The 26,833-nt window shown below is 63.8% G+C and overlaps 1 protein-coding gene across 8 annotated transcripts in view; it reads right to left on the minus strand.

Annotated features, from left to right (window-relative positions):
- Positions 1 to 2,760: 2,760 nt before the first annotated feature.
- HDAC4 (histone deacetylase 4) overlaps positions 2,761 to 26,833 on the minus strand; it is a 272,461-nt gene continuing 248,388 nt past the window's right edge. For all 8 annotated transcript variants that reach the window (XM_038574380.1, XM_038574379.1, XM_038574382.1 and 5 more), the window contains 7 exons: positions 26,520 to 26,639; positions 25,470 to 25,567; positions 17,189 to 17,307; positions 15,527 to 15,660; positions 8,515 to 8,599; positions 7,904 to 8,045; positions 2,761 to 7,165 (listed from right to left, as the gene is read on the minus strand). In XM_038574380.1, coding sequence (XP_038430308.1) covers positions 7,126 to 7,165; positions 7,904 to 8,045; positions 8,515 to 8,599; positions 15,527 to 15,660; positions 17,189 to 17,307; positions 25,470 to 25,567; positions 26,520 to 26,639 — 738 coding nt within the window. In that variant the 3' untranslated portion in view covers positions 2,761 to 7,125. The remainder of the gene's footprint in view (positions 7,166 to 7,903; positions 8,046 to 8,514; positions 8,600 to 15,526; positions 15,661 to 17,188; positions 17,308 to 25,469; positions 25,568 to 26,519; positions 26,640 to 26,833) is intronic.

Genomic DNA, 26,833 nt, shown 5'->3' on the forward strand with positions numbered 1-26,833 from the left:
GCTGGGTGCCCCCTGCAGTGCAGACACCTGTGTGCATGGTGCTGGCAGGCGGCTGTGGTCCGTGGGTCCCGGTGTGGGCGGACACGGACACCAGGGATGAATACGCAGGCGGCATCCAGGTGGCCCTGAGTTCAGGTCCTCCCCGGGCCTGATCCCGGCCAGGAGAGCTGAGGCCAAGCATCTGGGCTTTGAGCTTCTTGCAGTGGGAGCAGGTGTGAGGACACCCCACAGTGGATGCCCGTGGGTGTGGACACAGTGGGTGGAGCTGCCCGCGGAGCTCCTGGCCGCCTGGGGCCTGTCCTGCGTGTCCTCCCTTAGGAGGGGTGACGCCTCAATGTCCTCATTCCATCAATTTGGAATCCGGGCTTCCCCGCACAGCCGCCTGGGTGGCCCGGGCTGCAGCAGGACAGGCCCTGGGAGGTCATGCAAGCACCTGCAGGGGCACCGCCCACGGAGCTGGGCCTGCCCTGTGCTTTCAACGGTGGTTCCCCGTGTCCTCCCCGGGAACGCGTCCCCCCAGGGCAGAAAGGTGCTGTCGGGGCGGAGCCCCCGGTGACCTGACCCCGGCTGCTCTGCGGGCAGCCCCGTGTGGGAGGGGAGCCGGGGAGCACCGTCGGCGGCCACTGAGCCTAGACTCGGGCGTGCGGACTCGGCCCCTGCGAGTCGCCTCCGTCAGAGCGTGTCCCGGCTGCGGACCACGGGCCCTGGAGCCACCGGGACCCTCAGCTCTGGGGAGACGCCTCCTGCTTCCTCCTTCCTTCCTCCTTCCTTCCTCCCAGCTTGGCTCCGACCAAGACTCCGTTTGATGGTAAAGACGCAGAGTGTGAACGGAGCAGAAGTGAGTGAGGCCGAGGGCCGGGAGCCGCCCTGCCTCTGCGGCTGCTTTGCCGGCCGCCCCTCCCGCGCGTGGTGCTCCTGCTCGCTGGGCAACGGGGGCCGGGACGCGCGGCTTGGGCCCTCGGAGGGGCTCCGGGCTGCGAGGTGGGTCCACGGCCCTGCACGAGGCCTCAGCGGCCGCTCCTCACCCCAAGCCCTCTCATCCCTTACGTGGTTTTTCCTTCATTTCTTCTTCTTCTTCTTCTTTTTTTTATAAGATTTTATTTATTTATTCATGAGAGACACACAGAGAGAGAGAGAGGCAGAGACACAGGCAGAGGGAGAAGCAGGCTCCATGCAGGGACCCGATGCAGGACTCGATCCCAGGACCCCGGGGTCACGGCCTGGGCTGAACGTGGACACTCAACTGCTGAGCCGCCCGGGTGCCCCTTTCCCTTCATTCCTGAGACACACCCTGGACCTGGGCCTGGTGTCTCTCTGAAGGACCTTTCTGTGTTTCTGTAATGAGCCAGCCTCAGTTTCCCCTCGGGCATCGCTGCTCCCCACAAGCAGACCTTGTGTTTCAGGCCTGACCCTGCGCAGTCTCATGGGGCGTTCCGGTCCCCACCCCGGGTCTGGCATCACTTGGGGACCTCCCTGCGGATACGACTGAGCCCCTGGCTGGCTATCGGCACCACCTGAGCCGCGTCACGCTCCTGGGGGACAGGCAGGCCCACCGGCTGTGCCCGCGAGGCGCCGGGTGGCACCGCATCCTACACCTGCCCAAGAGCACAGGCGTCGGCAGGTTGAGAGCATGGGCCCCGCGCAGGCCCTGGCGTGGATGCCGAGGGGCACCACTGCAGAAGCAGGGACACAGCCCCGGTGCGGCGGGCCCTCTGTTGCGGGGACCTGCCCGTTTCTGAGGCCAGATGCCCGGTTAGGTCACGTTTGAGGACCAAGGCTGGGTCTTCGGGGGTCACCTCCTGAAGCATGAGCTGCCTCCGAGCCAGTGTGCTGGGGGCGCCCGTGGGGGGGGCAGACGGCCCACGGCTCTTGGCCAAGCACCTCTCTTAGCGGCTGCGTCCAGCAGTGGAGGGGAGGAAGCCCAAGATGCGAAGACTCGGGACCCGCAGCAGAGGGGCGGCCCCGACACGGGCTTCCCGACTCCGAGGACCCACAGCGAGCGGGCCAAGAGGACGGGGCCCGGGGGCTTCTGTTGCACCCGCCGAGCTGCCGCTACAGGTCGGCATCTCGGGGACGTGGGGTGACCCTCGCAGGCTCAGAGCTCACGTCGTAGTGAGTGAGGCCAGGCCTCGGCGGGGTCAGCCTGGCTCCTGTGCCTCGACACACCACGGGGGCAGCGGGGGGCCTGGCGTGGGGCCGCCTCCCGGGGAGCGGCCTACATGGTGGGGGAGGCCTGCCAACGCCCGGCGGAGTGTGCCGGGGAGTGGGGCCCCCACGTGAGCCCGCAGACGGCCTGACCGGCATCCGGCCCATCAGACCCACGATGTCCCTGGAGGAGTCGGCCCGGTGGAGGGAGAAGCCCGGCTGTGAAGCAGGAACCCACCACGAGGGGAGGGGACCCTGATGTCCACGGTGGGGCCAGGAAGCCGGCCTCCACCCGCCCGCCCTCCCAACTGGCCGTCACTGAACGTGGGGGCCCAGAGGGGTGTGGCCTTGGCTGGGGGAGCGGGGTGGTCCCTGGGGGTGGCAGGGGGCTGCTGGGTGGCCGAGGTGGGGTTTGCAGACCCGCCCCGTGGGGGGGCCCCAGAGTGTTTAGGGGAAGAAGATGGTGCAAGGACGGTGCGGTGAGGACCTGCCCACGGCACCTGGTCATGCAGGCAAAGGGTGCCAGGGGCCCAGGTGCGTGGGTGTCCGCGATTCCCGACCCGCCACCGCCCGCGGGGCCCCGGCGCGAGGCAGCAAGGACGCGAGCACACGGCAGGAACCAGAGATGCTGTTTTATTTACACCACAAGAGCAACAAGCTGTCAGATGAGGTACAAAACGCTGGACTCCGGGTGAAGTGGAGCGGAGTCGGCCGTCGGAGGAGGACACCGTCGTCGGGGGAAACCCGCCCACACAGAACAGAACGAGAAATGAGAAAACCGAGAACGAAATCTCCAACTCCACGGAGCAAAAAGAAAGAACCGCTGGAAGGTCCAGACGACCAAAGGGAACGGGTTACATTACAGAAGAAACAGGTGGCCGTCCCCGCGTGGCCGCGGCGTCGCGACCCGCCCGTGAGAAGCTCTTGGGTGAACGGGGTCAGCGCCCCCTTGTATATATTATATATATGTCTCAGAAACTGGAAAATAGCGCCTCCACTATGGAGCACACCCCCCCGGAACCCGGACAAACAGAAACCGTCCGCCTCCTCCGTCTTGCACGCGGGAGGCTCCGCGTCGGGTGGGCCGCGCCCACGGCTCCGCGCCGCAGGGAAGGGGCGGCCTCCGGTCGAGGCGGGGCTCGCGCGGTCCACGGCTGCGCGGCGGGAGGTCAAGTCTTGGCCACACGGCACCCAAGGGCCACGAGAGTCCGCGCGGCGGTGCGTGGGGGCGCTCCCGGGGGGCCGCCGGCCGCCGCGCCCTGTGCGAGACCAAGGGGAATAAACGAAAACGGAACAAGACAGATGCCTCCGAGTCAGCTGAAGAGAGACAGGCAGTTCGCTTCGAATTCTGTGTCGTTTCCCTAAAACACTGTTTCCACATAAATACAATAAACTCTATTATTGGTAGGTCACAAGTGCTAGATAAACTTTTCTTCTTAATATGACAAAGGTGTAAGTAGTCCTTTTTAGTTCTCTTACAATAAAAAGTACAATTTCTTAAGAATAAGTTCGGTAAGACGCAAACGTTTTCCCCCTCCCCCACTCTCCTTCAAGGTTTCATGTCGTTTTACAGAAAAATCTCCATCTTTTGTGTCTGCAAATGTCGTGGGAGGGGGGGGCAAAAAAAGGCATTTTTTTTTTCTTCTTCCCCAAAGCTGCCGAGTCTGGCGTGCAAAATCTGTGTACAATATAAAGACATGCCGGTCGTACAGTCCATGCAACCTCCAGGTGTAGGAACTTAAAAAAATATATTCATATATGTTTATATATATATATTTATATATGTATCAATGCCCATAAAACGCACGGGCCCGAAAGTCTACAAAAAGAATGGAATGAGCACATGGCTGTGACCAGTAAAGAAGGAATGTTCTGATCGAAAAGTAAAACCAACAAACTCCGCCGGCGGCGTGGCCTTCGTGTCCGAGCCACGCCCGACGGTCCTTCCTCTGGAAACAGACTTTTAAAACAAGTGGAGAAAAACCGAAACACTCTGACCCAGTGGCCCTTCGGAGCCGGGGCGGGGGTGGGGGGCGGCCGCCTGCTGGTGGGGCTCGGGCACGGCGTGGCGGGAGCCGAAAGGGCGGGCGCCGCGCGGCCCGGCGGCATCGTGGGGTTCCCCGCGAAGGGACGTAAAGTGCTCGCTCGCTGACCCCTGGCCGGTGCCCCCGAGGCCTTTGCAAAAGAAGAAAAAGGCTAAAGGTGCCGGGGCCGGAGAGGGGAGGCGGGACGGGCGGACCCTGGGGCGCGACACCGCCGTGGGCCCTGGCGGCCGCCGGGAAGGGCTGAGTGTGTCGTCAAAGAAAAGAAAAGGCTACACGGTAATGCTTCGAGCGCGTCTGTGGCACTGGAGTGCACGGACAAATCCACGTGCCGCCAGCGTCCCGGCCGGGGTCGCCCCCACCGACCACCCCTCGGCCCGTCTATGGTGAAAAGCGTGACGTGACCGCTTCCTCCCTAAGAGCCACGGGCTGCGGGGTCGGGGCCGGGGGCCGGGCCCGCCACCGCTCTGCACCCCCCGGGCGGCCGAGCTGGCTCCCCGCGCCCCCAGCTCCCGCCAACGTGGGCCGCGGAGCAAAGAGGGAGGCCGGGGGGGGGGAGGAGGCCCCAGGCGCCCCAAGACCCTTGCCAGCCTGCTCTCGGGCTCCCGCCCTGGGCCTGACCGCCAGCCGCCGCCGACCCAGCCGATCCAAGGATCTGGATTCGTTTGGCCCACAGCCCGGCCGCATCGGTCTCCTCCGGAAGCTACCCTGGGTACGCGACCGATCGGGGACCTGGCCGGGGCTCGCTCCCGCGGGGGCACCGGGCCCGGGCATCCTTTGGAATGAAACTGGTGGCTTCAAGTACAAAGTGGCGGGCGGTTACCGTCAGGGCGGCAGGAACGAAGACCGGCTGGCCGGGAGGACCCGGGGCTGGCCCTGCAGCTCGCCAGGCGGCAAGGGCCCCCGGCTCCCCGCGGGCTCGGGCCCCAAAACCTGGGGGGGTGCAGCTCCCGGCCGTGCGGCCGTGGCGGGAAAACCCCGCGCACGGGTGGGCCTCGCTCCGGCCCCATGCAGTGCGGACATGCTGTAAAAGGTCTTTGGAAAACAATTGAAAACGCGTATCCCGACCACGTGGTCAGAGAAGTTTAGACGGGAGTCCCGCGGGTGCCGGAGCCCCGGGGCGTCAGGCGGGCGCCCTGCGAGCCTCCCCACCGCCTCCTCCTAATACTCCAAGGAAAGCCCCTGCTCTGGACGCAGCCGCCGTGACCGCTCGGCCCCCTTCCCGCGCGAGCTCAACTTTCTGGAAACAGGCTGATGGCCGTCCCGTGCGCGGCAGAACGCTGCTCGCTGTACAAAAATAAACGAAAATGAAAACAACAACAACAACAACAATAATAATAATAATAAAAACCCTTTAAAAGTTGTTTTTTTTTTTTTAAAAAAAAATGTACAAGCAAGAATTTAGAAAGAAAGAAGTTTTAGACATTATTACCATTCAGGAAACTGCTAAATGGCGAGAAAAAAAAAAGTGTAAAAGTTCACAAAACAATGCTTATTCAGGATCTCCTTGTGAAAAATTCATACAAAAATCAACAGCAAATTTATATCCTTTGCTATAAAAACTCATTAGGTACATATGTGCATGGAGGCTCGGAGCGGGAGGGGGGGGTCCTGTCCGAAAGGAGCAGAAGGAGAGCACACACCTGCCAGGTAGTTGCCCAGTGGCGAACGTGTTGGCGATCTGAAAGCTATCCAATCCGGAGTTCAAAAATACGTGAGTTTCAAACGAGATCCCTTTCCATAAGCACCTTGATGTCTGATTCACAAGTCATTCATTCGCCAGGGACCTTTACGATCTGCATTTATTATATATATATACTTCTTTTTTTTTTCTATAAATGCATTATAAATATTTTATCAAGATTTCATAAGAATCAAGTTTCTTAGCTTGGAATACATTGGAATATATATTATACATATATATATTTATTTATACCTAAAATTTAAGCAATACTTCATGCTACTTGCTTTTAATAAAAAGCATTCCGATCATAACACTGGAAGTGTGCCTAGGACATGCTTCACGACCAAATGGAGATGCTCAATTGTTATAGGATGTACGAGAAAAAGAACACTTTGGATTCGTTTAAAATTTGTTGGACTTCAAAACCCCCAACAGTATTTGCCACTTTGCTGGAACTACCTCCGTTCCTCTTAAACAGCACTAAGCAAGCCCGCCCCGCCCCCGCCCCGGGCCAGCGCGCAGCCACAGGAAACTGTCCCACCAATTCCTGCTGTTTATTTTTTCTTAAGGCATTGTTCCTCAGACGTCAGAAAACCCAGCCACAAAAATCCATCAGAGCAATAAAAAAAAGGCACAAACTCGCATCTTCCGATGGCTTCGAGAAACCAAAGCCAGTTCCCGCAGGCTCACGTTTCTGCGTGTGTCCCGTCTTCCCCTTGCACGCGCGCCCGCTCCGGCCCCCGCCCGTCGCGGACCCCGCGGCCCCGTGGGCCCCGCCGCGCCGCTGTGGCGCCCGGTCGCGGCCGGAGCCCAGAAAACGTTCTCTCGAACAAAAAAAAGAAGCTACAGGATGAGTCGAGTGGTTTACACGGAGACTGTGGAATTGTGGGTAATAATCAACTGTGAGCACCAGTTTTCATCGAGTCCGTTTTGTATTATTAGATCTTTGATTTTTCGTTTTCCTTCCCTCGTGGCCACGAAGTGGGCAGCTCTGCCGCGAGCCGCCACAGGCTTCCTTCCTCCGCGGCCTCCGTCGAGGGAGCCGAGAGCCCGGCCTCGCGTGTGTCTGTGCGTCTGCTCGGCCGGCGTGGGTCCCGGTCCGCGCTGGGCCGCCCCGTCGGGCAGAGGCCTCCCGCTGCTGCTCCAGCCGCGCTCGCTCGCGGACGCGGGCAGGCCGCACACAAACGGGAGCCGCTCTTGGCGGAGCTTCAAGACGGGGACAAACAAACAAGAGACCCGCAGCTCGGCGGGCGGCTACAGGGGCGGCTCCTCTTCCATGGGCTCCTCGTCGGGTCTGCGGCGGCGCCGGGCGAGAGACAGAGGGCCGCGGCGTGAGGCCAGGGCCACCCGGAGGGCCGCCCGCCCCTGCACCCCCCGCCCCTGCCCCAGAGCGAAGGCTCTTCGAGGGTTCCCACGGGCCTTTCACCCTGGAAAGAGGAGGCCCTGCAGCCCGCGTCCACCGTGGGGCCCGGCACCTGCCTGCCAACCCGCCATCCCTCCCCGCCCTCCTCCACCCCTGTATCTCTCCCCCTCCATCCCTGCAGCCCTGCCCCATCCCTCCCCCTGCATCCCTCTCCACTCCATCCCTGCATCCTTCCCCCTCTATCCTTCCATCCCTTCCCCCTGCATCCCTCTCCCCTCATTCCCCCGTGCATCCTTCCCCCTCTCCATCCCTCTCCCCTGCATCCCTCCATCTTTCCCCCATCCCTACATCCCTCCCCCCTCCATCCCTGCATCCCTTCCCCCTGCATCCCTCCATCTTTCCCCCTCCATCCCCATAGACCTTCCCCCTCCATCCCTCCATCCCTCCCCCCGCATCCCTCCATCCTTCCCCCTCCATCCTTGCATCCCTCTCCCGTCCATCCCCCCATCCCTCCCCCCACACCCGACCATCCCTCCCTGGGATGCCCAAGCAGGAGGCAGGGCCCAGTAGAGAAGGCACATGCCCACAGGACAGCAGAGGCCTGGGTGCCTGCAGAGGGTGGTCCCGCAGGCAGAAGGGCCCGCCGGGGGTGGGGGCGGAGGCGCTCACCTCTTCTCGGCGGGCTTCACGCCCACGGACAGCGAGGCCATGGCGGTGACAGTCTCGGCTTCCTCGTTCTCGCACTTCTGGGCCTCTACCAGAGAGTGCCCCACCGTGGAGCAGAGGCGCGGCAGGGAGCGCCAGTACTGGCCTGCGTGGGGGGGGCGGGAGGGGGCTGGGTTACTGGGCCTCCCCCGGCTCAAGCCTGACTCCTCACTGGCACCTTTAAAAGCACCTGTTGCAGGAGAGGAAGCCAGGCAGCACCCAGGCTACGGGCTCGCAAAGGCGGGGCTCCTGGAGTCGAGTCCTCCCCGAGGCAGGGGCACCGGCTGGGGGGATGGGGGGGCCGTGAGAGCGGGGCTGCCCCCGACTCCAGAGAGCGGAGCACAGGACGGCCCGGCGCGAGGGGGAGGAGACGAGGGGGCCGCAGCGCCAGGGGAGCGTGTGGGGGCCGGCCGCTCGGTGTTTGCTCGCACACACGGGGGCTCGTCAGCAGGGGCGGCTGGTGGGGACCTGCATCTGGGGAGCACCGGGAGACCCGCCTACACCGCGACCTCAGTGACCTGGGTCATCCCTCACCCCTGGGGCTCCCCGCCGAGCACGTGGCCCACACAACTCACTGTGGATCTCAATGACTTTCTCCATGGACCGGACAGCGTTAGCGTTGGGTCTCTGCTGTAAAACCTTTTCTGGGAGAGGATCAAGCTAGAAAAAAATATACAAATACACAGTAAACGTGACGGATGTCGACATAATCCCTGCACGTGTTCTGTTCAGGGAGGTTTGAAGTCAGCGTCGGTTTCTTGAGTGTATTTACGGGCAGAAAAGCAGCAGCAGCCAAATGTGGCTTTGCTATTTACTGTACGACTTTTTTTATTTTTTATTATCATTATTTTTTAAAGATTTTATTTATTTATTCGCGAGACACACATACACACACACACACAGAGAGAGAGAGAGAGAGAGAGAGGCAGAGACACAGGCAGAAGGAGAAGCAGGCCCCATGCAGGGAGCCCGATGTGGGACTCGATCCCGGGACCCCGGGGTCATGCCCTCGGCTGAAGGTAGGCGCTAAGCCGCTGAGCCACCTGGGCATCCCCTGTACAATTTTTTTAAAAACGGAAGTGGATTTATTTTCTTTGAGGTATTCTTCTCGGGAGACCGTCAAGTGTGCTCGTGAGCTCCCGGCTGAGCGGACACCGCATCCAGGAGCGGGCTGGCGGGCAAGGACGTCTGCTTGGAACCCACTGAGACCCCGTCTACACCACCCCGTAACACTAGGGAAACAATGACTGCTTTCTGGAAATACCACTTTCACATCCCTAGTCTTACACGTAAGAATGCTTGGCCATCCTGTCGATGGTGTTCTTCCAAAAATGGGGGAAAAGGTAAAAGAAAGAAGAAAGTGAGGGGAATCTCTGAGGGGGGCCTGTGCTCCCAGTTTTCCGGTCGGTGTGGACGGCAGAGGACGGGACGGAAGCCGCAGGGGACACCGGGCGTCCTCCACACGACACCTAAGCACGCTCACGGGGATACATCATGAAAACACAAAAGTAATTTTAAAGATCTTTAAATTACTAGACAAGCCTACAAAACTGGGGGAGATCTGCTGGGTTCCGGAAGGAAGCTGGAAGCTGCCCAGGGCGGTCACGCATCCCGGGACAGGCCTGCACGACAACGGCCACGGCCCCCCACGCGCCCCGAGCTGCCCGCAGGGACAACCGGTGGGGGGGTCTGTTCTGACCCTGGGCTCTGCGGGCAGGGACGGGCCAGGGTCTCCCTGGGAATGGGCAGGTTCCACCGTCAGCAGAGGGCCGCGATGTGCGGAGCAGCCGTGCACCCTCTCGGGAGGCGCCTGGCCCCCTGCGGGCCGCCCGCCAGTGTGGCCAGTTGGGTTCCAAGGGCTGAGTCCCCGGCCGCACACATCATGAAACACGGGAGTCAGCCGGCGCGGGCGGGGCTCAGGAGAGACAAGGGGGGTCTCGGGCAGAGGACCCAGGCTCTGGGGCAAGCGCGGCTTCCCAGGCGGGGGACGGCCACGCGGAGGGGCGGAGACTCGGGCTGGAGGGGCCAGCGGCCGTGCGGGGGGGAGTCAGTGCCCGAACACGTACCGGGAGGAGACACGCGTTCCTTGAGAAGCATCTGAGATGCCTCGGGTACCCAGCCCCTCCCCGACAGCTGTCGCCTAGCCCCTTCCGACCTCCACCCTGTCTCCTCGGGCAGGAGCCGAGCCGCGGCCCCGGCCTCCCTGCAACGGGCCGCATGGAAGGGGGGAGAAGCCGGCTCGACGGGGAAGGCGGCCGACGCTGCTCTACGCAAGCGCTCGCGGTTCACGTCCCCAGAGAGAAGCTGCGCGCCCGGCACGGGCCCGGACAGAGGAGGGCACTGCGCCCGGGTCCCCCGCCCCGCTTCCAGCACAAGGGAAAACAGGACGAGCACGAGGGCTCTTCTGCAGCATAGCCGCGAGCCGTGCCTGATTGCTGACAACTGTCAATACTCCAAAAATGACAACCCAGGGCAGCCTGAGAGGGCGCGGGCACGAACGGTTGGACGCACAGTGGGGTCCTGGGCGGGGCCCCGACACGGCAAGGGCGGCCGTGGGAGGGCGGGTGGACCTGGGGACGTTCTCACGCGGGCGACCCAGGCTGGGACCCAGGCCCACGCGGTCACGCGGCACCGAGGCAAAGCATCCGAGCCAGCGCTGCCCGGAGTTAGAAGTCTAGTAAAAAAACGGCAGGTTTAGATCCTCAAAGACCACGGTCACTGAAATGATCAGTTTTAAACTACAAGGTAAATGATTAGTGAGTATCAGTGAGTATCAGAAGTAAGATACGGACGCAGGATTACTGAACCGAAGCGGACGATTTAAAGCCGGCCCAGGAGAACGTCTGTGAATGAAATCACAGCCGCGGCAGCAATGACCCTGAATGCGCCGGGGACGAGGGGAGCGAGCGGGTTGGGTCCGTCTGCTCGGTGTCCCGGGGCAGGGGGAGAGGGGACGGGACCCGGGCAGGAAGAGTCATGCCTGAAGCACCTGCCTGCCTGGGTCCGTCAGGGCGCAGCCGCAGAGCAGGGGACGGGGGGGGGGGGGGGGGGGGGGACACGGCCAAGGACAGGACAGGACAGGGCGTGGCCGTCAAAGCCCCAGAGACAAGGGCTGTCAGCCCAGGACGGTGAGCCGGTCAGTCAACACCGAGGGCGGGGCGGCCGGGGGCTCGTCGGACCCTTGATCTCAGCTCAGGTCGAGATCTCAGGGTCGAGAGTTCACCCCCACGCTGGGCTCGGGGCTGGGCGTGGAGTCTTCTTTTAAAGAAAAAAAAAAAAGAATGAGGATAAAATTGCGACGTGGGGAAGCTGACACCGCGTCCCTCCCGGGAAACATGTGGGGTGTGCAGAAGGCACAGTGATCCCAGGCGGTGGTCTGAGCGGCGGGAAGCGAGAAGCAGGAGAGGCCACGCGAACAGGGACCACGTGAAACAACAGGAATGGTGTCGAATCGGTGCATTTAAACGGAGAAACAAGGAAAGAGGGCGGAGGGGCTGGTCAGGGGCTGCACACCCCCGGGAGGGCCGGAGAGAATGGACACACAGGACTCGGGCCAGCACCGGTCAGTGGGGGCAAGCGGGTGGCTTCTCCGTGTCCCACGTCCGACGGGCGTGCAGGGTTTGGTCTGCACCTCCCCCCCGGGTCTGGGTGGCCACGGGGCACTGGCCACATCACGGGTGCATGTGAACACCTGCAAGGATCGCCGCCGGGGAGCAGCAACGAGCCGCGTGTCTTCCCACTCGGCAGGGAACGGATGGCGCGGGGGGGCCCTCCACGTGGGCGGAAGGGGGCCCGTGCGGCACAGACTCGGACGTGGAAAGCGTCTGAGAAAAGCAAAGCAGCAGAGAACAAGGAGCAACCAGAGCAACTGTGAGGCCCAGGACAGACCGTGGCCTGGCGGCGAAACAGCACGACGTCCAGCCTCGCGCCATTTACGCAGGAAGCGTCTCGGAGCGGGGAGGCTGGAGGGCAGGACGCCGCGGGCACCCCGCACGATGCCCGTCAGCGGGAAGCCGGAGCTGCTCGTACAGGAGGCCGCCACGGGGGATAAAGGTTTCAGTTCATCAAAAGGATAGGACGACTTGAAGTCTGCACGTTCGGTAAAGTTGCTTGATGTGCGGGCGGTGACGCGGCCGGACCACGGGGTGGACAGTCGCGCCACGGCAGGACAGGCTGGCACGTCTTTCCCAGGCACGCACAGAAGTCGGCGGAGACTCCAAGCGTGAGCGGCACCGCGGACGGGCCTGGGCGAACAGAGGTCTGCGCAGGCGGACCGCGCTCTGGCCGCCGGGGGGGGGGGGTGGCACCCCAGGACACGATGCCACCGCACCCGCTGTTCTTAGCTCAGCGCCGCCCGTCAGAAGCTGGGACCAGATGAGGGCCGCGGCCTTGAGGTTGGAAACTGAACGAGTGACCGATCGTGGGGCAGCGGGGTGACCGCGGAAACCAGGGATGCTCGGAGACGAAGGGCAATGAGAACGCCGCACACGGGAGGGCCCCGCGCAGCCTCAGATGCCCCCAGAACGGGGAGGCGCTCCGTGAGCAAGAGAGGAGAGCGGATCCGGAGAAAGACGTAAAGAAAATACAGGGAGGGGATCCCTGGGTGGTGCAGCGGTTTGGCGCCTGCCTTTGGCCCAGGGCGCGATCCTGGAGACCCGGGATCGAATCCCACATCGGGCTCCTGGTGCATGGAGCCTGCTTCTCCCTCTGCCTGTGTCTCTGCCTCTCTCTCTCTCTGTGTGACTATCATAAATAAATTAAAAAAAAAAATTAAAAAAAAAAAAAAAGAAAATACACGGAGAAGGAGCAGAAGCCAAGTTTGGAAAAGAGAAAGGACGCCGCAGCTGGAAGTGGAGTTTCTGGAACGGCTGCAATGGGCAAGGTCAGCAGGACGGCAAGGAAGCCACCGAGGCACAAATGACCTGCGGAGTCTGCGGCCGCTCACGGTGGCGCCCAGGGGGACACGGCCCAGGCCCGCCACCCCCCGCGGAGGTTTCGGGGAGTCAGTCATGGCTCATGTCACCCAAACGGTCACCGCTGGCCTGAGACGAGCCTGGCTGGGAGCGTGAGCGCGGGTGGGGGCGCGTGTGCAGGCGGGGGTGTCAGACGGGCAGACCCGACGGGCGTGGACGAGCGGCCGTCAGGCTGAGTTGGTGCAGGGGTGCAGGGGTGCAGGGGGGGGGTGGGGGTGGGGGCATCTGCCTCCTCCCTCCTGGCCTGGCCCAGCGAGTGGGTGCAGACTGGTGCAGCCCTCAAAGCCTGCAGGGCCGAGGAGAGGGGCCGGCCCAACTCTCCCGCATTAGGAAGGTGTTAAGAGACCTTGATAAAACTAGTGCTTCCTGCTTTTTGATGTGCTGAGCACAAGAGCATCTTCCTGTTAGGAGAGCAAACACCCAGGAAGCAGGAACAGGCCTGAGCTGAGAGCTACGGTCTTTATTGTTATTTTAAAATAAGTGGCTGGACTACTCGGAAAGCTCCAGGCCGGGTGGAACGCATTACTCAATTGCCTTTAAGCTCCAACAAAGAAAAGGAGGAAAAGACTGCCTGATGTGCAGAACGGGTGCGTGAGGCCTGGACGCTTTAAGACGCTCACTGGTGTTCGATTCTAGGAGAGTCCGGCGCACTGCCGACCACCTGGCCGCGAGGGAGACACGCGCGGGCCCTCGGGTCTGCTTGTGACTTAGCTTAAAGCACGGCTGATGCCAGGACTTGGCTTCGGACCTCCCGTCTGCCCCCCAAATGCCGTGTTGTCAGCTCTGTCCACCCTGCGCCCGGAGGGGCACGGGCCATGCACCCCATCCTGCTGCTGCTTTGACCCAAGACAAAGGGAACACCACCGACTGCAAATGGCTCGAGGACAGAGCCCTCCATCCCCTCCCTGGAGACCTGTCTACGCGGCATCATCCCGCCCTGTCTTGTTGGATGCACGTTTAATCTGTGCCTCCGAGGGCCTGCTTGAACCCCCTTTGCATCTCCCAAACCGAGCCCTCCTCAAATGCCTTGTGGGCCCCGCCGTGGGGTGAGCCTGCACCTGCTCTCAGGGGACGTGCCTCCTGGAGGAACCCGAGCTGCGGCTCAAGCTTCCCGGCTGAGACAGTGCAGGGACGCAGCCCCACGGACGCGTCTATGGTGGGTGAGGGGCGTCAGCAGGGGCCGCCCTGCTCATGGGAACCGGCTGGTACCCTCACCACCTCTCCCTTTCCCGGGGCTTCTGGGCCTTCTGGCCTTGGCGTCTCCTGACGGGTTAGTGCAGCGAGTGGGAGGGGCGCCCTCCCCCGTGGCCTCCCTGGCACCCATCCTCCGGGCCACTCTGCTCTCCCAACCTTCTTGTGGACTGGACACCAGGACACCCCACAAGCGGCCCCTGCCATATGGGGTCAGGGGTCATTCGGGCTCCCGCCATATGGGGTCCTGGTGTGGCCAGTCCTCCTGGGGTGTGTGTCCTCCACCCTCCATCAGGGCCTCGTCACTTGGGCTGCCCTGAATCTTGGTGGGGACTGGCAGGAGGGTGGCCAGCACAGGGACAGCTGCACCCCACTGGACACCCAGGGAACCTGTCCTAGGGAGAGTGTCCTCGCACACTGTGGACCTGTAAACCCGGGACGGCATGGAGCAGAGCTCGTGGGCTGCCTCCGGGCATCCCCCACGTGGGCTGCAGGCACCTGCTGCTGCAGGGGGGGCAGGACCCAGGGTGCTCTGACCGCACCCCACCCCGGGCAGCAGCTGGCTTGCCGCAAGGACCCGCACGGAATGCCACAGCAACACGGGCAAGCTGTGCTGTGAGGGGCCGGGACCCGCCTCACGCTCCTTCGGGGGATCGGGAGGTGGGTGTGTGACCCCATGTCCAGGAGCCTGTGGATGGGTTTGAAATTGTAGGAAGAGCAGGTTTCCGAAAATCAAAGTGGAAGCTACAGTAAGTTTTGTGTCACGAACTTTAGCCGCTTGGTGAGCTGCAGAGCATACGTCGGGCGGCACCCCCCTCCCGACACCCGTCCATCCATCCACCCACGGCCGGGCAGCTCTGCCCACTGGGAGCACAGCCGGGAGGAAGGGGCCCCGGGCCGGTGTCATTCCGGAATGGGACGCTCCCAGGACCGTCTCCCTTGAGCCCTCCACTCCCTCTCCCGGCCGGACAGTCTGAGCTCAGCCGTGCAAGCCAGCGGCTCCCTGACTTGGTCCCGCAGCCTCACTGGGGACAGGGCGCGGGGGCCCCAAGCCTGGGGATCAGCTGTGGCTTCGGAGCAGGGAACCGGGGCTCCATGCCCCAGCCTGTGAGACCTGCAGTGACGCGGCCCCCAGAACTTACCTTAGAACCGCCTGCCCGCAGAGAAAGAAGCTGGATTAGAATATTCTCCACCTAACCCACGGGCAGGGGAGCACCTGCAGAACAGGCCCCTGAACCACCCTACAGAGAAAAGGGCTCCCGGCCTTGCCCCTCATCGGATGGCCTCCCAAGCGGGTAGCGGTCCTACTACGGGTGATGAGCGCAGATGCAGCAGCCCACGGGCCTGGGGCCTGGGGCCTGGGGTCTGGGGTCTGGGCCCTGGGCCCGCGCACCAAGCAGCCCTGGGCCCCGGCTCCTCCTACCTCATTGCCCAGCAAAGCAGAAACACATGCTTCCGAGGCGTCGCAGATGGCCGTGAGGTCGTGGCCCCCCTCCAGGGCCAGAACGATCCGGCCGCCAGCCAAGCCCATCAGCTGCTTCGTCAGGTACCCGAAACCTGCAAGAGGAAACGGGAGATGCAAGCGGGGCCGCGGGCGGGCGCGGGGCCGAGGCCTGGCCGCCGATCAAAGCGCCCAGAAACGCGTTACATCACATTACAGAGACCCAGGGGGCCGGCGCTCCGAAACACATAATAGAAGCCAGGTCTGATTGTAATAAATTCATTGAAGAATTTCAGTTTGGGATTCTTTTTGATCTGTTTGAGAGTAGGAATTACGGTTTTGATGCTTTGATTGTATAATGCCGCAAATCATCTCGTTTGGGGGAAGGAAGGGACCCCGGGAGGAGCCCCTCGGCTGCACGCTGGGACCACGGAGGGGGGAGCGGGGGGAGCGAGGGTGCGGCCCTGCAGCTGCGCCCTCATGGCCTGGAGACCAGAGACCCCGGGGGTCTGGTCAGCAGTGTGCTGGGCACACGTGTGTGCGTGTCCGTTCGTGGGCACATGCACCGCCGTGTGGGCCCCTTCTGGACTCTCACGCCCCGTGACCGGCGTGTCTGGCTTTCACCAACAACCGCAGCGCGCCCCCTGCGCCACGTCCCCCCACCCGCAGAAAGCGCCTGGCGGCTAACGGTGATGACCATCCTCGCCAGGACCGACCGACGTGGACTAGAGCCGCCCCGATCAGCGGCCCCGTCGCAGCCGCAGCAGCACCCGGGGCCCAGGGCTGGGGGCACGTCCTGGCGGCTGCAGGCCCGTGAGGCTCAAACCTCCCAAAGGCAGCAGTGATGCGGCTGCGTCTCTGATGGAAACTGTGACAGGGCCCCCGAGGCCGCCGCGACGCCCGGACCGCGCCGTTCACAGCGGGAAGGCGGGCGGCAGCGTGGAGTCCAGCAAGTCGGGGGCCGCCTTCTCCCTCAGCATCTGCGCACTCTGCCTCCGTCATGTTTTGCTAATTCTCACGATATTTCAAACTTGCTCGTTATCATCACTACGTCAGGGTGATCAGCGATCACAAGTCCCCTCAAACTCACGATGGGTCGCACATCTCCGCAACAGTGTGACCTTTGATTACGCTGTGGACATTGGTTTGCAGACGTGATACTGCCCCACACCTGGCAGACCTCGATGTCCTGCAAATGCAACTGTTACCTGCGCTGGGAAACCCCTGATTCTCCGGCTTTGCCGTGTTGCGGCATCTGCTTCACGGGGGAGCTGGGCCTGAACCCCGGCCGAGCTGAGCCGGTACACGAGGGGGCTCGAGCCCACACAGCACAGTCTGGCCGCACGCGGGGGCTGCTGGGCACAGGGCTCCCTCCGGACCCCGCACCCAGGTCAGGAGGGCTCTGAGGTCAGTGTGGGAGCACGGCCACCCCAAGAGCGTCCCTGCGTGTCCCGGCCCATGCCGTGCGGTCCTGCTGTGCGCCCTGTGCGCTCTGGGGCAGCCGGCACCTGTTGTGTTTTTGCTAAGACACGAGGAGGAGGGTTTCCTCCTGTTGAAGGGGAGGCTCGGCACACAGAGGGCGCCTAATCCTAACAACAGCAGAATCCAGACCGTGTTCCCGCGCCATCTGCAGACCCGACTTACATTTGGCGGAGAGGTTGTAGCCGCCGAGGGGCGTGGGGTGGCCCTCCACAGCGTCAAAGCCTGATGACACGAGCACCACGTCTGGGGCAAACTCGTTCGCGATGGGCATGACCACGGTCCTGCAGAGGGAGGAAGGGGACACCGGGTCAGCGGAGGTCACGGCCACGGAAGAGGCCGACGGCCGCCGACAGAGCCTGCCCCGTCTGCCCTCGAGGCCAGCGGCACCCGAGGGCCCAGACTCAGGAGACCCGCCCAGCGTGCTCACGGCTCCATTTGCTGATACCTCAAATGTCCAGACCAAGGTCCCCAACATCGAGGCCCAGCGCGGCCACGGCACAGCGGGTCTTGAGCCTCCGTGGTATGTTGGAGGCGACCTGTAACCCCCACGCACCAGCTGCCCGGGCTGCGGAAGATGCTCCCACCCCTCACCCCTGCGCCCTGCCCGGCCGGTCTCGCCCTGTAGGGGGGCGGCTCTGCTCACCCCTACGCTCGCGTCACGTTTCAAGAAAGGCACAGCCACCTCCCGGCCCAGCAGCAGGGACCCCGAGCCCCCGGGCAGCCCTGGCCCGCGGGGGGCCCCCGGTGCCCTCCTCCCACCCCATCCACCCCTGGGGCCACAGACGCCCGGATGAGCCACCTGCACGCCCTTGCCGGGTTCATCTGACACCTGGGGTCCTTCAAGGGACAGCTGACGATCAAATTTAAGAGCACGGACAGGTTAAAAGTACAGATGCCATGGAGAAGTTCAGTGGTTTAGGGATATTAGGGAGACAAGGAAAACCGTTCCCTTGAAAAGGAGAAGAAACACTTAGGAGGAAGCAGCCGCCCGCGAGCACGCGGCCTCACTGTACCAGCGTCCCATGAACACGGCTCTGAGCCAGAACCGGGTGCGCAGTGAGAGGCTGGACGACGCCACGTGTCAGTTAAACTTGCTTTATTGGATTCTGAGTCCCTCCCCGCAGGCTTCCCGTCTCCCTGGTCCCCCGGGCGCGGCGGGCTCACCGCAGGTGCCGGCCCCCATCACCCACACCCCTGCACCTCGGCGGGACCTAGCACCGGCTCACGGCCGTGGGGAGTCTGGGTCTCCCCGGCTGCCGCAGGCCGGACCGAGTGTCTGCGGCTCCAGAGGGCGGCCTCCCGCTCCCGGGCCTCCACCGGCGCGCAGGCCCTGCTGCTCATCAATGACGGTCACGCCGGGCGCACGACGGCCCAGAGGCCCCCTCGGCGAGCGGCCCCACGTACCCGGCCCCGCCGCCGGTCCCTCCCCACCAGGTCGGTGGGGCCCCTGGGGCTATAGGGCCGCAGGCTGGCATGAGAACCTCCTCAGGCTCCTACGCCTCGAGTTACAAAGTAAAACTCATCATGACATTTGCCCTTGAAGTCCGCTGGGCCAACTCCGTAAAGCACCCACTGGGACCCACAGAACGTTCCGCTCAGGAACGAGTCTGCGGTGATCCTCTTGAGAAATCCCTCTGGTTTCAGAGGGGCCAGTGACGGAGACTCCAGGGCACGACACACAAGGTTAGGACCTCGCTGCCCGTCCCCGCAGGTGGCATGGGGCACCCCCGGCCCGATGCCCGAGGACCCGGGGAGCGAGCCCTCAGAGAACGTCCGCGACGCGGGAGCGGCCTCCGCTTCCCTCTGAGCGCGCCGGGCGCCGAGACCTCCGCCGCAGACAGGCCGCAAGCTCACGCCGGGGCACGGGCCGGGGCTCGGCTCCTCTGAACCGCTCGCGGCTTCCCTCCCAGGCGGCGCCCACTGCACGCGGCCGCCCCCGCGCTGCCTCTGCCACAGGCCGTGCAGGCGGCCTCAGAGGAGCCAGGTCTGCGCCCTGGGGACCGTCCGGCAGGGGCTGCAGGGACCCCACCTGGGACCCCCGACCGGGCGCCAGCAGGCTTCCCCGCCAGCGTCGCCTTCGGGTCCCGGGGCCCATCGTGCGAGAGCGGCCACACTCGCCCCTGAACACGTGTGCGAGGTGTGTTCCACTAAAGCAGGAGGCGGGATGTCAGGCGCACTCTGACCCCGTGGCCACGAGGAGGCTGCAACGAAGCTCTCCGATTCTGAACACGCAAAGCGCAAACCAGAGGCTTCTCAGCCGACTGCGCTTCAGAGCAGGTGCCGGGGCCCGGGATACCTGACCCGCCGCGGCGGCCGGAGGCGACAAGTCCTGGTGCGGGCGGGCAGGACGGGGCGGTGCCTTCGCCTCGTGGCCAGAGACGCCGCTGCCTCCCCGAGGCTTTCCCTGGGTGGCTCCCGACGGCCCGCGGGCTGCTGCGCTCACCAGCGCCGTTTACGGCCGTAGCGGTTCCAGAGAGACGGTTTTTAAATTATTCTAATGAAGTTCCTGTTGCATAAACTTTGTCTTTAGGCAGAAGAAGTTTGAGCCACGTGTTGGTATAGATGCTGCAGCCAAGCCTGTCTTCAGGGAAAACCACAGACGCTCCGTGTCGACAGCGGCTCATTCGCAAAGCGCTTTGGGGGCCGTTTTGAACCAAGTGCGTACGGTGGGCCCAGTTCTCTGCCTTGAAGCACTGCTGAGCTGCTTCGTGTCTCACCCCCGCCCCCCCCGACAAAATAAAAAACAAACGACAGCGCTGTTGGGATCATCATCGCCCCTGGAGAGTCGCTGGCGTCTGCACTTGCCACGTGGCATCGCTGCGAAGCCGATCAAAACAAATCGTGAACCCTGTCGGTGTGCGTGTGCGAGCGGGACCCGGCCCATCAGCCGCGCATGAGTGTGGGCCGCCGGCTAGGGGCACGCACGCTCGTCCTATCCTGGTCCGGGGCCCCCGGGGCCGAGGGGGTCTGCAACGCCGCTGAGACATCGCCTCCCCTCGGCGGACTCTGCTTCCTCACCTACGAGGAGGGGGTGCACGGCCGCCCACATCCTCACCCCAGCCGGGACCCCCACGCGTCACAGACGCCGCGAAGAAAACGGGCATCCGGCCTCGTGTTTTAGTTCTAGAATGAAATTTTAACCAACGACTTGTCTGATGACAGATGGAACCGTTTACTGCAGACCCTCTCTCCGACCATCACCTTAGGGTGAGTTTCTGTGGGGCCGCCCGTGACCTGCTGCAGGGCAGCGTGAGGGCCGAGGGGTGGGCAGGGGCTTCCCGAGGCTGCGACCACCCACTGTCCGCTCAGAGGCAGGGCGGGCTCATCTCCCACACGGAAGGCCCCAAACCTGTGCTCATCGCAGGCCTCAGGCCGTGGCGCGGTCTGTGCCCACCCACGCCCGGGGACGCTCGGGAGCTTGGGGGCAGCCAGGGCGTCCGAGTGCCCCAGAAGCACGGTCCACGCCGCCCACCTTCAACATCTCCTTTCACAAGGCGCCCGGGCCGTCTGCCCTGTCGCGGTCACGTACTGTCGGTGAGGCTTGCGGTGACGCGTCTGCAGCCAGAGGGCTCGGGAGGCGGAGCTGCCGGATGGACGGTCGCCGTTTCCGGATGGACAGCCTGGTGCCCCCGGAGGCGGGGACTCGGTTTCAACCACCTCGGCTCCGGTGAGCGCCAACCCCTCCTGTCCGCTGTGCACACCCTCACTCGAGGGCAGGAGGGGCTGGCGCACCTGCCCTGCCATCTGCACCCGCTGCACTGCTGCACCCCTGCGCGGGGTGGGCCTGGCCTGAGCGCTCCGTCGGTTGGGAGAGGCCGGTCCCGGCCCACCAAACATCCCGTCGCTGCTGAGTCGGTGTCAGAACACAGCGAGAGCTGGGAAGCAACACTGTGCTCCGGCTGCACCCCCGCCCCACGCCGCCCGCCGCCCCGTCCTGCTCCGTCCGCCCCACAGGCCAGGCCCTCGGCCGTCCGTCCCGTCTCCTCGATGCCCCTGCCCTGCACGCCCGCGGCCCCCAGCCTCGCATGCTTCTGGCTCTCCGTGCTCTGCTCACCCAGACCTTGCCCTGGTGAGGTGAGGACACCCCTCCTCGGCGACAGAGGCCAGGGCGCCTTCTGGCAACCCCCGCCCCTCCTTGCTGCTCCTGTCTGGCTGTCCCTCGCAGGAGGTGGGCACCTGGCGCTGCTGGATGGGCGCACCCCTGCGTCCAGGGCCCCATCCACGTGGTGCCCCCTCCCCACTGTCACCGTGGGCCCCACCGGGCTTGGGCTCACTGCAGCTGCCCTGCCCCCACGTGTCCCCACCTCTGTCCCATCACCGTCCTCAGGCCTGTCTAGGGCCTGGCACTCTTGGCCGCCAGCCCACCCATCTCGCAGCGCCCCCCGCCCCTCTGCAGCACCAGGAGCACACGGCAGGGGCAGGGGCAGCGCAGCCTCCCCAGGGCGGCCCTCAGACCCCGGCTGGCTACAGGAGCAGGTCTGCACTTGGTCCGGCGCCGCGGCCCAGGCCTCTCCCAGCTGCTCCCCTCTTGTGCTTGGTCTCTGCCTCGGTGTCCCCATGCTCTCGCCTGGGTCCCTGCCCCACTCTTGGCAGGACTCAACTTGCCCTGGGCGCTCAACCCGAGCAACAAGTGTTTATGAGACGGCCCCTCCGGACCTGCGTCCCCCTCAAGGCTCCCACCAGACAGACGTCGAACATCCAGACCTGCCACGTAGGTCACCTGGGCACAGCCCCTGACAGGCTCCTCCACGACAGGCCACGGTCCTGGTCCCCAGAGGCGGCCCCGCACGCCGGCAGGTTGGCGTCTGCGGGTCCGGGTCCCTCCAGGACTCAGCCAGGAAGCTGCTGCCCCTCCGCGGGCAGGTGCCCGAGCACCGCGTCACTGCTGCCGTCCTGCGGGAGGGCTGGCAAACCCGAGCTTCTGCACTCTGCGGCGGCCCCACTGTGGGACGGCCCCGCTAAGACGTCCGCCTAGGGGAAGGGGGCTGCCCCTTGAGAGACGGCACTGCCGTCGGTAAGAAAGGTCCCGGGGTTTGCATCAAGTGTCTTTGCGACAGCGAGTCCTGGACGGAGGCAGAGGCTCTCGCCCGACACGGCGCTGTGGGCACGGAGGGCGCCGCCGAGCTGCACACGCCACGTGGCTGCGACAGGAGGCCTTCTGGGCGTTTCACCACGACAATAAAAAGCTAAGAATTTTTGTTAAAAAAAAAAAAAAAAAAGCAAAGAAAGGCCCCCGCAGAAGTCCTTACGGAAGGAACAGAGGTTCAAAGAGCTTCGATCTTCACGTCACGCTCGAAAGGCTGGGGGACGTGAAATGAATCTGCCCAGTTGCTCAATTTAAAGGCAAATCTCAATTCATTAAAAGATTAAAGTTACCACTTCAAAATACCCGGTTTCTCTGACATCTCTGATAAACTTCACCAAATCGCATTTAAACCGGGGTTACGGTTTCGACGCACACGTAATCCCGGGCTCATTTCCTGCCTGCACGGCGACCCGCGGGCCCCAGACGGCCGACGGCAGGCCGGCGCGGGCAGCAGCGCATCGCGGTGTCCGTCCGCCCAGGGCCTCGCCTCCGCTCAGCAGACTTCAAAGCCCGTCTGGCGGCGCGCTGCTTTGAATTAGGGTCGCCGCGTCTCCGCAGTCCGAGCCCGGGGAGAAAGTGCCGCTCCTTCTGGATTTCATTAGGGGCACCTTCCTTATCTCTTCTTCATCTCAGGCTTGATCTCCTGAAATGCAACGTGGCAGGCAACGGGCCTGGGGAACAAGGTGCTGCCCCCGAGGCGCACACTGTCCCGGGGGCCCCCCGGCAAGGGGGGAGAAGCGCAGAAGGAAGGGGAAAGCGGATCCTGACCCTTCTTCCCCCACCGATCGATGCCCAGGGAGCCATAAATTGTAAACTTCAAAGCACTATTTTACATTAAAATCAATAAAAAAAAAAAAAATAAAAAGCAACCCAACCCTGAAACAATTTTCCCTTTCAAAGGAGCTATTTAAGCTTTGCAAAGTTCATTTGATAAGGTATCATCGTGTACACACTTGGCAGAGGATGAAAACAGGACGTCAACAGCAGCTCAGAGGAAGGGTTCATCTTAAAGGCTGGCCCGGGGCGGGGACCAGGGGCTGGGGGACTAGGGTGGGTGGGGAGGGCAGGGGGGCTGGGGGGCGAGGGAGGGGCAGGGGACTGGGCTGAGGACCAGGGGTGGGGGACCAGGGACCAGGGACCAGGGAGGGGGCCAGGGGTCGGGGGACTAGGGTGGGCGGGGAGGGCAGGGGGGCTGGGGGGCGAGGGAGGGGCAGGGGACTGGGCTGGGGACCAGGGGTGGGGGACCAGGGACCAGGGACCAGGGAGGGGGCCAGGGGTCGGGGGACTAGGGTGGGTGGGGAGGGCAGGGGGGCTGGGGGGCCAGGGAGGGGCGGGGGACTGGGCTGGGGACCAGGGGCGGGGGTTGGGGACTGGGCTGGGGACCAGGGGCAAGGGACTGGGGACCAGTGTGGGGTCCCAGGGGACCAAGGTGCAGTCCCCAGGGCTGGAGTCTGACCCCCGCGTGCTGGGCATCTCCGTCCCAGAACCAGCACACCGGGGGACGCGGTCCCGTGGAAGCCTGGCTGCAGCGTCCCCCCCCCGCCCCCCGCCCACCAGTCCAGCACGGGCCACCCTCTGCCCAGCCAGAACCGGCCACGGCGCGCCCAGTTCCTCATCCCGGCAGGGCTTCCTCCTCTCACGGCGGCCGCCCAGACATTTTATTTTCCACGCAGCCCCCTAGGGCGGCCGGTTCTCAGGCGGTGGGAGGGTGACGCGGTGCTGGCCGCGGGGTGCTCCACGGACCGCACGGAGGACCCCGCTGCTGGTGCTGCACGGCTCGGATTTCGAGAAGCTGAGAGTCGACCGTGTACACCAGCAAAGCTGCAGATGTTGTATCTGCTTGGGGGCGTCCCCCTCCCTTAAATTAGGCAGGCAGTTGTTGGGGTTACCTCACATCTGATCAGGAGCAGGAAGACACATCGAAATTAAACCCACGAGATCAGATGGGATCCGATTTGGGGGAAAGGCGCGCAGAGAAATCCCGTAGGGAGGTGATGGGCTCCGACTGGTACAGACCAGCCCACTGCTCGAGAGGCTGGCCCTGCGCCGACGTAATCAAATCTGGGCGTAATTTCTACGAACCACCGAGCAGCTGGGGGAGGGAACTCCCGTCCACAGAGCCACACGTGCCGCCAGACCCAACGGCCACTCTGAGCGTGGAGACGGGCAAGGAGACGCTGTGAGGGGTCCCCAGGGGTCCCGTGGCCCATGCAGGGTGCCCACGGCGCGGGCGGCGGCGTCTACAGCAGAGCGCTTACAGACGAGTCCGCGTAAGGAGTCGCACCCACGGGAGACGCGCACACAGACACAGCTGCACGCTCCACGCACGCAGCCACGTGCACACATATCTGCAGACACGTGTACGCACACACTCACATGTGTCCATGGAGACACGTGCATCACACATACACACACCTGCACACATGTGCGTTGTGTTTAGATCAAGCAGGGATAAAAGCACAGACAGACAGAGGTCAAGGAAGAGGCAGAGAGGAAAATTCACTGGAAACCTCACGGGCTCCGATTCCTACTGTTCGGACGCGGTTTTCTGACAACGACCAAGAGCCCGTCAGGCTCTGCCGCCGAGCACCCTTCTCCCCAGGGCCCGCGTTCTGGCGAGACGGCGGGAGACGGCGGGAGACGGCGGAGGCCACCATTTAAAACGAGGCAGGAAGCCCGCGCTGCGCACCGTCCACGTTGGGTCGTGGGAATTACTTCAGTCGGGCCCAGATCAAGGTCAAAATCACCATTTGATGACAAAGGCAAACCGCGCTTAAGGAAAGTCATGCAACAGAGCTGCGCAAACGGGTGGACGCGGGGCAGTGGCCTCAGGACCGCAGCAATCAGGGAGGAAGGTGATCGCTGTCGCTCGGCCTCTCAGGGAGGGTTTGTGGGGAGGAAAACAGGAGACGAGCCGATGTTTCAGAACCGAGCGGCCGCTCTCCGTGAACATCAGGTTTCCGAGCCCAGCCGGAGCTGCTCCCCAGGGCCTCGGCCGCTCTTACCATCAAGCCCCCAGGGCGTTCCTGGTTCTCCTGAAGCCCAAGACGCCAGCTGCCAGCATGAGGGGAGGAGACACTGCCGGAGACCCCCCCCCAGCCCGAAGAACCAATGTGGGGGGGGGGTGAGCCCAGGAGCCCAGGGCCCTGGGTCTTCAAATCTCAGCTACGCAAACACGCGTCTCTACGAGGTGCCGTGAGGGAGGCTGGAGGGGCCGCCCCAGATGCGCCTGGGTGTGTGCGTGAAGGAGGAGCCAGGCCAAAGAACATCACTAAACCAGCAAGAGCTGGGGACGCAGAGTGGAGCTCCCCACAGCTGTACATATGCCCCCAGGGCACAGGAAGCCAGGACTCTCACCTGAAGGCTGCCAAGTACTCCGCGTCTCCCATGGGGGGGTCAAGGCCACCAGTGAAAGCCATGTTGACGTTGAAGCCCACACCTGGCCCTGTGCCCACCTGTGAAGAGAGACACTCCTATCAGAGGCCCTCACCTGGAGACCGATGGGAGCACCTGACCCCGGTGGCTCCCGGGCCCTCAGCCGGAGACCGATGGGACCACCTGACCCCGGTGGCTCCCGGGCCCTCAGCCGGAGACCGATGGGACCACCTGACCCTGGTGGCTCCCGGGCCCTCAGCCGGAGACCGATGGGAGCACCTGACCCTGGTGGATCTCAGGCCCTCACCCGGAGACCGATGGAACCACCTGACCCCAGTGGCACAAGGTGGGAGTCCAGTTCGGTGCCTGCAGCAGAGCCCGAGTGCTATGCTCTCCAGCACGTGCCCCCATCGCCCCTCACTTGCCGACATTCACAGCGGAGCGCTGTCATAGACCGCGGGGGCTCACGGCCACTCGTGGGGTGGCCGCAGGAGCAGCCCAGCGGTGTGTGCAGACGGGCAGCTCTGCACTGCAGACACCAAGAGCGGGCAGCCAGAAAGGTCTGGGACTGTCCTTCCCCACCCCCTTCCAACAAGACCCAGAGGCTGATGGACCTTTTCCCCTGGGTGTTGGGGCCCCTTTGTTCCGAGTGAGGGCCGGCTCTGCTGGGGGACCGGGTGTCACGAAGGAGGCTCTGAACCGCCAATCCCTGTCCCATGTGTCACGACAGGTGACAGGACAGCACAAGCGCCCAAGGGACCGACCAGAGGAGTGGCCTGGAGGTGTTTGAATCGTGCAAAGCAGGCCTGCAGGAGGGGGCACCCCAGGCGTCCTCACAGGCTGCCTGGATTAGAACCAGATGTCAAGTCCGTTTTTTTGTTTGAACCTCAGAGAAAAGAAAGCCCGTGTGTACACACTTGACAGGATACGCCTGACGACGGCCTGGAATCATCCGGGGTCAAGGGGAGCACCCGTGCACCCCTGCGCTCTACCCCAGAGCAGCCCCGCTCGGCCCTGCGACGGCCCGCTCACCTCGTCCGGGGCCCCGCTGCCCGGGAAGAAGTTCCCGTCGTCGTAGCGGTGAAGGGAGATGTACAGGACGTTCGGGTCGTTGTAGAAGGCCTGCTGGGTCCCATTTCCGTGGTGCACGTCCTGGGAGAGCAGGGACAGCCGGGTCAGCACCGGCGGCCCCTCGGGGCTCCCCGCCTAGCCACGCGCCCCCAGCAGGGCCGGGGGAGGGCGGGGCCGAGGGGGCAGAGAGAAGGGGCCCGGGTGCGTCCCAGGCGGCTTCCTCGCCATCGTCCCCACAGCCACGGCCGCTCCCGGCAGAGGAAGGGGCTGGCGTT

The sequence above is a fragment of the Canis lupus genome, chromosome 25 (assembly GCF_011100685.1).
Source record: "Canis lupus familiaris isolate Mischka breed German Shepherd chromosome 25, alternate assembly UU_Cfam_GSD_1.0, whole genome shotgun sequence".
NCBI classification, from domain to species: Eukaryota; Metazoa; Chordata; class Mammalia; order Carnivora; family Canidae; genus Canis; species Canis lupus.